The sequence below is a fragment of the Stigmatopora nigra genome, unplaced genomic scaffold (assembly GCF_051989575.1).
Source record: "Stigmatopora nigra isolate UIUO_SnigA unplaced genomic scaffold, RoL_Snig_1.1 HiC_scaffold_25, whole genome shotgun sequence".
Lineage (NCBI taxonomy): Eukaryota > Metazoa > Chordata > Actinopteri > Syngnathiformes > Syngnathidae > Stigmatopora > Stigmatopora nigra.
This window is the reverse complement of record NW_027551604.1, coordinates 3,098,274-3,109,940: the sequence shown is the minus strand read 5'-3', so window position 1 is coordinate 3,109,940 and position 11,667 is coordinate 3,098,274. Positions and strand designations below refer to the sequence as shown.

At 37.5% G+C, this 11,667-nt stretch overlaps 1 protein-coding gene across 1 annotated transcript in view; it reads right to left on the bottom strand.

Annotated features, from left to right (window-relative positions):
• Positions 1-7,151: 7,151 nt before the first annotated feature.
• The window catches only part of cspg4 (chondroitin sulfate proteoglycan 4), a 62,917-nt gene continuing 58,401 nt past the window's right edge, over positions 7,152-11,667 (bottom strand). Inside the window, exon 11 of the mRNA XM_077711203.1 lies at positions 7,152-11,405. Within this exon, the coding sequence (XP_077567329.1) occupies positions 9,535-11,405 (1,871 nt within the window). The 3' untranslated portion in view covers positions 7,152-9,534. The remainder of the gene's footprint in view (positions 11,406-11,667) is intronic.

Genomic DNA, 11,667 nt, shown 5'->3' with positions numbered 1-11,667 from the left:
CTTTCAATTCTATTTGTTTTGTCTCAATAAATTAATTTATCAGTTGATGCACATGTGACAGTACCCTGTCATAACCAGTAGATGGCGCTGTTCTTAAAATGAGTGTTAATTTTGATATTTTCTGTGAAATTACAAAATTGCTACTCATTCCGCTTAAATTCCAAATGCTAACTTACTAAAATGTCTCAATAATTTCATTTATAAATTGCATTTGGGGCACATGTGACAGTGCCCTATCACCAATAGAGGGCACTGTTCTTAAAATGAATGTTAATTTTGATACTTTCTGTAAAATTATAAAAAAATACTACTTGCTAGGTAATGTTTACATGTAAATGATGTTGAAGACTATAAAGTAATATACTATAGTTCTTTCAAAAGATTTACCATGCAGGTTTTTGGAGTAAAAACATGTTTTTTTTTCTGATGAATTGAATGCTCATAATAATTTCCTCCCTGAAAATAATCCATCTGCTTGCACACATTCCGCTTAAATCCCAGATGCTAAAATCTTTCAATTTGGGGAATGGAACATGAGTGCTGATGATGTCATTTGCTTTACTACACAAGGAAATGTCATCAAGCGTCAAGTGAAATAAGGTACATAACGTACAATTCTAATTCCATATTTGAAAACTACAAAAAAAGTACATGAAGCACATTAAAGAGGCAGCAGTTTTTAAGGAAATACATCATCATCATCATCGACTACTGCAAAGTTGCCAGTTTGTTATTATTTTTGGCAAATCCCAATGAAGGATTTTTAAGACCATTTTTGGATGATATTATCCCAAAGTACATTTTTGGAAAATGAAATAATGTGCTTCTGTGTCAAAATGTGGTCATGTGGTCTTAACTTTTTATAGGGTACTCCTTTAACGGGTTGACTGCATGGAGTGGGCGGCGACCATTCGCTGGATTGGACGTCTGGAAATTGTCATTGGCTCACAGTCAGTACTTCAATTTTAAATTGATTTTGTGGATGTCGAAGTTAAAGACAAGTAATTAGTTAAATACTCGGAAAAAAATACATGTTACTGTGTTTTTTTGGGGGGATTAAGAACAGATTATCTCTCATTTTTATTCATTTTAATTTTATTTATGTCTGATTTTTTTTATTAGAAACGTTATAGAATACAATAATACATTCATTTTTTTTTAAATTACAGGTCATGGAAAAGTGACAAAAAATACATTTTTACATTGTCATTAGGTGTAATTCCCAGATTATTTATAATTTGTATTCATTTAAATTGATTAATGTACATTTTTTTATTCATAAATCTATTTAGAAACTCCGTTTTAGAATACAATAATATCAATAATCATTGAAAAGTGACAAAAAATACATGTTACAATGTCATTAGTGGTAATCCCCAGATTATTTCTCATTATCATTCATTCCAATTTAATTCATGTATTTTTATAAGGATTTTTTATTCATAATTTTATTTATTTAGAAACTTTCATTTTTTAAATCACAAGTCATAATTAAACGTGACAAAAAATATTTGTTAGTGTCATTAAATTTAATCCCCAGATTATTTCTCATTATAATTCATTAGAATTGTATCCATATAGTTTTTATTACTATTTTTCATCTATTTAGAAACAATATTTTATAATACATTGATTTAAAAATCATTAAAAAGTGACAACCAAATACAAAATGATTATAATACCATCTACATCTACTTTTAATTAAGATATTTTGCCTTTACGGACACTCATTAAACATAACCCATAAATCTGATGTACAAAAAAAATGGATATTTAGGGCCGAAAACCCTCGTATTGAAAACTGCCGGATGGATGAAATCCCACCACATACCTTTAGATACTTGAGGTGGTCCGCAATTTTATTTTAAAGCTCAACTTCTCCCTTGTGTAAGAGACTTTGCAAGAGGAAAACGTGTTGGATTGCAGCGGCCTGCTAAAAGCATTAGCGCTACGCTAGCAAGTAGCAGCTGACATATGTATAAAAAAGACAAAAATGCTGAGTTAAGAAAAGGGAGGGTGAACGTCTGCATAAGTTTGTCTGGAAGGCGTAAAAGTTGCCAGCATTTTTCCCACTGCCGAATTTCCTTTCCCACCATCATGAGACTTTTGCCAGCGACCCCGTTTTCGACTTAGATTTGACCTTTGACCTTATTCTCTTCCTCCAAATTCAAGCAGATGGTAAAAAAGTAACATAAAAAGGGGAATGTTTATTGGCTCCTCCCAGTCAAAATGGATTGGACGTTTAGGGCTGTCAATGGCACGGAGAAATGAGCAACTACACCCAGTTTAAGTGAATGGGGCGTCCATTTTGTGCCTTGGAAAATGACCATTAGACATTTTTACATGAGTTGATGTTTCAATCTAATTGTATATTGTTTTATAATTTTTTTAGCCTTTTGCATTGGAAAGCTTTAGCGCAGGGGTAGGGAATTTATGGCTCGTGAACCGTATGCGGCTCTTTTGATGGGTGTATATGGCTTACTTCCTTTTTAAATCATTTTTTTCTTCATTAGACTTTTTTATAAGGATATTCTCATTGATATTCATTGATTGGCAACATTTAAATAATATTTTCAAAAGAATTCACACTTTTTTTAAACTTTCAAAGTGGTGAAATTAATAATATGTATTTTGACTTTAAAATTCAGAGTATGGCTCTCAAGGAATAATAATGTCTATCACCGTCAATGGCACCGAAACAGGATCATTTTGGGACTTTATCTGTTTTTATTGGTCTCGTAACAGGTCAAAAAAGGGCAAACATCGGCGTGTTTGCCTGCACAAAGCTATTTCCTGGGAAACACTATTTCCAACACCCTGTAAACAACATTCCTTTGCCAACTATTATCTCGCGGGTAGATTCAAAGGCTCCCCATTTCTTTGGAACTCATTCAATTTAAATACATAGCATGCATTACCCTAAGTGGCCGCAAGGATTCCGGACCATTGTAGATATCATATTTTGATTTTTTTTTTAAATAAATGGATTAAAAGAACTGGATTAAAATACATGAATATTCAGTTTTGTATAGATCTAAAACAATGTTTATTTTAGCTTTTTTTAAAATATATTTTTAGATTTTACAAAATATTTTTTGAGCTAAAAACAGAAAAAATGATTTAAAAATGACAATTATTGATTTTAAAGGGGGAAAATAAAGAAAAATAACATACATTTCTACTCTTAATTTTAATTTGATCCTAAAACAGAAAGTCGGCACTCATCATTTACTTTCTCGGGCCGCTGAAAATGATTCGGCGGGCCAGATTTGGCCCCCGTGCCACCACTTTGACACCTGTGACATAGACTAAACAGCTGAACCAATCAAGGAACAATTGGTGCTAACACATGACAAGCTCAAGCTAAGGTAAGTGACACATTTTGTATTTTCTGTAAAATAGTACCAGAACTAACCTTGTTAGCATGACTTTATGCTAGCTAAAATGCTACTAATCGGGCATCTGATTTCATTGAATTGTGTAGGTATATTAATATTAGTATGTTGGAGACCAATTGAATTAGCACCAGGTGTTGGATATAGTTACTTTCTGAAAGATGTAGCCAAAAACATGTATTTATATGGATGATATCCTCGTTATTTAACTCTTTTATTATTATTTTTTAACCTATTCACTGACATTGACATGTAAATTACGTCAATACAATTCAATTTAACATGTTTTAAACGATTTGGGCATCTCTTGTTCAGTTAAAATGGCTAAAATAGGCAATTGTTTACAAATATTAGCATGAATCACCATCCCATTGTGTCATTGTTTGTTGTCATAGCGATTCAAACTTTGGTGGAAACAAAGTATAACTATTAAGACACCTGTTTAATGTTTATAGTGGTTAAAAAATGTCCAATGTGTCTTTTTTTTAAAGAGTTTTTGCATGTCGGCAAGTTTTTTTGAACAAGAACCCGATGTTTTTCCTCTCTTACGCCGCTCGATGACTTCATTTTGAAAAACAGCCGTGATGAAAAGCAGCAAAATTTTTGACAGCTCTGGAGCCAGTAATCCCATTGACTTTTCTCTTAAAATAACTTGCACTGTCAGCATTTTTTTTTAGTTTGCATGCAAAAAAAAGTAGTCATGAAACAATTTTTCTTAGCAAAGAGTTATAGGAGTCCTCTAGTGAGTCAGAAAATATGATTTTTGTCCCCTAATGTTGCTAAAATTCCCATAATATAAAGTATTTTCTAGTTGTAGTAAGCAAGTAAATTGATAAACTTTAGTATATGTTATGCTAGCTCCTAACTAGCATAGTCCTGGTCTGCTTGACTATATTTTTGGCATTTTGGATATAATGGCAATCATTTTTGTGGTAAAAAAACAGATGCTAGTATTTGCTAGTTTACTGGTGTCAAAGTGGCGGCCCGGGGGCCAAATCTGGCCCGCCGCATCATTTTGTGTGGCCCGGGAAAGTAAATCATGAGTGCTGACAAGAAACAAGATAGTAAAAAAAATCGACTGTCGCATTAAGGCAAACTTTAACAAAAACAAAGCAGGCCGATTGTTTATAAAGATCATCTGTCATCCGCAGTACAACGTGAACCAACACAGGCAGGCGATGGGATACATTTCTAAACATTGTTGTATACAACATGTCACTCTTAATTACAACTAATGTGGATATATTCAAGAGAGTTATGGGAATGTCGCCATCCTTCATAAATATTTGATTCTAAGGTCAAAAAGTCTAAATAACACTACCTCTATCAAATTGTAATATATATATTTCACTTAAACATGAAATAGAATAGTATTGAAAATGTGAATACGACATCTGAATCGTGACCGGACGTTTGGTCGCCGGTCTTTTGGTCGCCGGTCTTTTGGTCGCTGGTCAAATGTACTTAGATATTAAACAGTACTTAGATATTAAGCAGTACTTAGATATTAAACAGTACTTAGATACTAAACAGTACGTAGATATTAAACAGTACTTAGATATTAAACAGTACTTAGATATTAAACAGTACTTAGATATTAAACAGTAGTTGGATATTAAACAGTACTTAGATATTAAACAGTACTTAGATATTAAACTCTCTCTCTCTTAGATATTAAACTCTCTCTCTCTCTTAGATATTAAACTCTCTCATGAATATAATTTTGAGCGCTGGTTTCAACAGTAAACTCTCTGTCACCATTTGTCCCGCGACCAAACGTCCGAGCACCCAACTAAATTGTATTGACGCAGTGATTACTTCAGAGCCCACTAGAGGGAGCCAGAAAAAAACGCATGTGATTTACAGTGGGCAGAAGTCAACAATACACAATTGCTTGACTCCCCTCCAGCTGTCTGTGTGTGTGTGTGTGTGTGTGTGTGTGTGGTAGGGATGGGGGGGTCGTTTGAGTGATAGTATGTGACTGTTCCTCTTTGTGAATGCTCTTTTCATTCCAGGAGACTGTGCGAGGGCGGTCCGTTATATTGACCTTTGACCTCCTGACCACGACATGTGGCCTCAGGGGTTCTGTGATTCCAACTCAGGATGTCACGTGACAGCTCCTTTAAAGTCAATTCTCAGGGAATTATTTTTTTCTTATGTTCATGTGCCTTTAGATTTATTATTATTTTAATATGATAACAAATATCATATATGTCAAATTGTGTATTGATAAATAGTCATTGTCTATGCCTAGATGGATGGATCCTGCAAAATTAATTATTTTCAATTATGTTCACTGGTATAGTGGTATAACAATTTTTATTTATTTCTAATAAATATTGTGTTTATTTTTTAAGTTCAGTAAATTTGAAATACAACTAGATTCCCCTGGAATACATCATAATTTAGTTTTGGGGGTGATGGAGCTGAAGGTGGGGTACCTAAATCAGTTGCTAAAAAATAAACATCCAAAGTTAAATACAACTGAACTGCATTGGATTCCATTAACTGTAACATGTTGTATATTTTAAGGTTTTAATTTGGGCTTCATATATCTTTTCCTTATCAACTTTTTTTTATGGAATAATCTTGCAATAGTGGGCCCAGATAAAAAGGAAAACAAATACATGCTACTTCCTGTAGGCGTGTTTTCTTGAGATAAAACGGGCAAAGTAAATCCCTACAGGAAACGCTAGTGTTTGTTTATCTTAAAACCTCATTACGACACAGCTCGGGTTATATTATGGAAGCTGCCCGTCTATGTCAATGGTTACCAGGTGGCTTTTTTTGGGGGGGGGGGGGGGGGGGGTTTCAAACATAAAATAACAACTTTTAGCAGTCATTGTCTTCTTTTCAATGTCCCCACATTGAGAAAACAAGTTTATTTATGGTCCCATCTTCTTAAGAACGGCCCCTCCTCTTCCCAGCCGGGATCTGTTTTCCCATCTTTTTCTTGAATTACGACTTTATTTTTAAAGAGGATTCCTTTTTTTGCCACAAACTTACGCAAGACAACATCCGCCAGACACATGAAAGAATATTCCAAAGTTCAGGACTCATCTGTTGAGGACATCATGTCTGCTCAAAAGTTGGAAAGAAATAGAAACTATTCAATTTTTTTTTCCTTCCAAATGGATTTGACGTCTATTCCCGTCAATGGAAATGCCCTGGTAGTCCCCCCCCCCCCAAAAAAAAAACAATAACAATAACAATAACAACAACAAGATTTGAATTCTATTCCTTTTGAATAGCGACATCGCTTGCACGATCACAGCTGAGACAAGATGACGTCACGCACGCACTCGCAGCTGGGGCTCAATTTGCGAATAGCGTCAGTTCGAATGCGCATGCGCACTCACCCCTCGAATTCAGGAATGTTTTCGTTTTTTCTTTTCTTTTTTTTCACTTCAATGATCATGATTGCGCATGGCTGCCACACGGTGGTCATGTTAGGGTATGGCAGCTGTTTCGTTGATCACGACAACTCTTCGGTGGTCTAATGTGACTACTTATTTATTTCTTATTTATTACTTATTTATTGGTTTTTCTATTTATTATTTATATTTATAGTTTATTGATTATTTATTTGTCTGTTAGTTTGTTGTTGTTACACTTTGTGGTGAAGGTTTAAATCACATTATTCTTGTATAATGACAAGAAAGTATTCAATTTAATTCAATGTTTACATTTTATTTTTTAAGATGGAACTTTCCTGACTGGAAAAATTAACGAACAGAGCCATTCTTGCATCAGAGTTTTTATTTCAATCAGTGTAAAGGAAACCTTTTATTGATGTTTGGAAGCTCAAATTAGGAAAAAAAAGATCTTTTATCGCACGGGGTGATGTAATGGCAATGAAAGAAATAATAAATAATGAATGAACAAAAAAGCCAAAGTGATGAAACTCTGATTGAATACAAAAAAAGGGAGCAGCAAGCTTACGAGTTAGTTTTCGTTAAATGTCGGTTAATTAGAGTACAGAGAAACATAGAAATCGATAGAAACACCTGAATGAAAGAGAATATTTACACAAAATATGATAAAACGATAAAGGGGGTTGAAAAATGAGAAAATACACGCATTTGACAGGAAATTTACAGAGTGTCTTTGAACACATCACTTCCTGAGCTTTGTGCCAGCTGGGGAAAAAAATCAACAATTTAAGACTGAACATGAATTAAAATAAAGTTTTTAACACGATAGCATAAGTAGCAAAAGTGAGAACTTGTTTAAAGTCTAGTTTGCTTGCTTTTAACAATTGATGAATAAATATTTGGCCCATTTTCCTTTATATCAACGATTAAATCACGCTAACAGAGCCATATTTCTACATCAAACTTTCTGAAACAATCAACATTCACCAAATACGGTTAATCAATTATTTTGTTAGAGAATAAAAATCCTCATTATCGCCGTAGATGACTAAAATTCGCTTAAATATAGAAACGGAATGCGTAGAACGTCGTTCCGATCCTTATCTATCGCCACTTGCTCTGGGCGGCTAGCTTCTATGCTAGCTTCTATGCTAGCTTTTGTGCCACTTAAGCCTGTCAAGACCGGTTTAAGACCAAACTTCCTGCCCGTATTGTGCTGCCTATCTATTCAAGTGTTTAAGAAATTATCAGTCCTCGGAGCTAAATTCAAGTTTAAAAGCTAGCTTTGTTAACATTTTCAAAAAAGACAAATAACCGAAAAGCTTTGAGTGTTTATGTTAGCCTGAATTTAGCCCTGAGAAAAAGTGGAAGGAAAACAAAACAAAGCAACAAACAAAGTAGGCAAAAAAGGCAGATTGAAAAACAAAAACGAAAACACACACAACATAGACTATTACAGTACAGTTAGTAATTGGGTAAAATCCACCTCCATTAAAAGATTTGCTAGAAAACTAACAAATCAATGAAAATCTATGTACCAAATTTTGAATCGTAAATATATCACATAGCTGTCAACCTCGGCCAATTGCTCGCCTTATTAATGATTGCAATTCCCCTATTACGCGATTAAAAAAACATATTTTCTCATATAGGGCGCATTTAAAAGTCCAAAATCTTCTCCAAAGTAGACGGGGTGCCCAATCAGTATGCACTAAATTCGAGATTCTGTAGATGTCACTGTTTTTTTAGTTGTTTTTTTTATCTAGGTCTACATTGTCTTCTGTGTCTGTCTTGCTAATACAACCCCCAAAATTTCCAGAATATTGAAAAAAATAAAGTTCTAATCTAAAAATAAAATTTAAAAAAAATCATATGACCCTGACAGCTTGACTGTGTTGGTACATTGCTTGCTGACACTCTATATTTATATAGTGAAAAAAGGGGAATGCGTGTACGCATATCATGCTAATAGCATAGCTGATATTAGCAATTGATGATGACGTTTTTGTATGCTATTAGTGACCAAGACGATCCAGATTAGAGCCAAAATGGCTAAAACGAGATAAATTTGACAAAAAAATGTACTTTTAGAATTTAAAAAAAATCCCGTAAAAAAGTTGTTATATGGCGTACACAATTTAAAACGGTCAAAAATGTATCAAAAACGGGAAAAACGCAAAAGTTATCTTGACCATATTGTGTGAAATATCGCCATCTTCAGGAAATTGTAATGTAATACTTGAATAGAAACAAAAAAATGTCTGGCCAATAAAGAATATTTTTAAACTGCTTTCTTCAATTAGATATTATATTTATAATAATATTCTTAATTTTAGTTGCAAGTTTCTACTTCAAACTTGTTTTATTCAAACTATTATGGCAAAAAAAAAAAGAAAAAGTTTGACTGCCTTAAAACAGCACTTCTATGGAGTTACTCATTTATATACACTTAACTCACGTCACCAGGTTAAAAACTAATCTACCACCAAAAACTATCAACAAGTAACTTGGGCTTTTGATATAAAATGGTCGAGCACAACAGAATAATTTCATTTTTTTGTTGTTGTTGCAAACATGGTGCATGTTTATGTCATTTGTGCCGTCGATTGGAAAAGGAATGATAAAATAAATATACACATGGCATTCCAAGATATGAAACTGTCTCAAAAGGACTGGTCAGTATTTTGCCGTCCAGGAACAAAAACTCCACCAAAACCAGTTTTTAATACCAAGTAGAAGACTTCTGGAGAAGGTTTTACGAAGTCTCAAACCCAGTATTGGTTCTTTTTCAAGGCCGGAGTCGTCGTCCGGCAGTCCTGAACCAGTTCCGGATCGGCAGCTTTGGAATCCATATCGGACATTGGGATATTATTAGCCGGATCGGTTTTCCGAAAGGTTTCCGTTCCGGCCACTTCGCCGTTTTTAGGTTTCGCCGCGGCTGCCGTTTGGACATCGTGCTTTCCCGTCTTGTTTTTACGGATCAGGTAATACGCCAAAAGGGCCGCTAGGAGGAGCAAGAGCAGGATAACCAAGATAGGGATCAGAATGGACCAGACGTTCCCACGTCGGGAAACCACCGGGTTTCTGCGGGAACCGTCGTTCGAGGCCGGTACGGTGGTTGTGAACCCGTGGGCTTGGTCCTGGTTTGCTCTCCATCTTGGATTCTCCGAGGTCGCCTTAGGGAAATTAGCGTCTTCGCTGTCTTTTGCTGGGGTTGTCCGGGGGACTCTCAAGAGGGTTGCGGGGTAGACGCCAGAAGCATTGTAGGGTTCTGTTCTAAAGGATAGGACGCATTCTGCTGGGGGAACGCCATGAGCTTGAAGCAAGAACCTGGCCTCGTCCTCAGTGACCCCATCTGGAGAGTCTGGAGAGTCTTTAGGGATTTCAACTGCGACTCGTCCTTCATCCAAGTCCTTCTGGGTGAAGGAATCCAAAGACTGACCCGCTCCAGGATTGCCGGATTTGACGAATCGGGCTCCCCGGGGTTGTCGGATGACCGTGAAGACTGGGGACGCTCGGGTCTTGTTGGCTAAAGCGCTGGCGTCTAGAAGTTTACGGTCTACTTGGACTAGAGAGTCTTGGGGAAGGATGGGGTCTTGGGCGATCTGGGCAAGGGGTTGGACTGTGATGTCCAGAACGGATGAGACATTGGCCGCCCGACTACGAGCTACGAAGGCTACGCTATCTCGGGGTGAAGTGGACTTAACAAAACGGACGCTAACACGTCCTTCTCGGATTTGTTTCTGCGTAAACGCCGATGTGGGTTGTCGGTCCACCATGACGGCGGCGTATTTGGGGACGCCGGTTATCTTGTAGAGGACGTCTTCTTCCACCGGACCACCTGTACTCGCCTTTAACATTTCTTCGGTAACTAGCGTTTCATCGTCTCCTTGCTTTACCAGGATTTCCGTTGCTTTATCCAAGATGAGGGTTCGAGCCAGGATCCCGATGTGAAGCGTTTGGGCTTCCGTTTGATGTTCACCGTCCGAGACTACGAATTCTACGAAACCGTCCGTTAGGGTGCCGTCGCTATGAAAAGCTACCTGTTCACTGTTGATCATTTCTTGGGTGAATTCAGAGAGGTGGTCTAAGGTATGGGTGTCCACTAGTTGGCCATTTTGAGGGGCTTTGGTCACCGTGAAGTGGATCTCGTCGGGGGGGCTGTCTTCATCACGGGTGTTTAGATGGTCCTTGGTAACCACCACTGTAGAACCTTGTAGAACTTCCAATAATTGGTCGATGGTGACGACCTCGGGTGGCTCGGACCCTCGTCGTTTGACGGAGATGTTGAAGACCTCCTCCAAGACGACGCCGTCGGGCGTGCCGCCCTCACCGCCCTCGCCGCCCTCCTCGCTGACGGACCTCAAACGGGCCCTGAAGGAAAAACTGTCGGAGGACCCGGCGGAATCGTCATGGAGGTACTCCAGCTCTCGGCGTTTCACGTCAGACTGCGTGAAGTAAGGGGAACCTCGAGGGAGGTCCCGCCCACCCAGGGTGATGCGTCCGTGGGCGGGGAATCGCTTCATCTCGAAGACCACGTCCGCACTGTTGGGGTCTTGAAGACTGGCCTGAAGGTTGGAAGCGTCGAAGATGGAATCGTCGATGGTTTTTCTTTGGCCTTGCACGATTTCCAGACCTGGGGGGGAAACAATTAACTCATTTCAAAGGTTCATTTTCATACCCTTCTGTCATCCAACTACGCTATCGAAAACTGCTCCCCCTAGTGGCCGGAGCCCAGTGCCCCAATAAGTTCCACCCCTAGCACATTAACTCCTAAACCCCAATGTTATGTTATTTTGGGGATGTCTTATTCATCCATTCATTTTTCTGAACAGCCTACCTACAGGGCTCGTGGGGGTGCTGGAGCCCTACCCAGCTAACTACAGGCACCAGGTGCG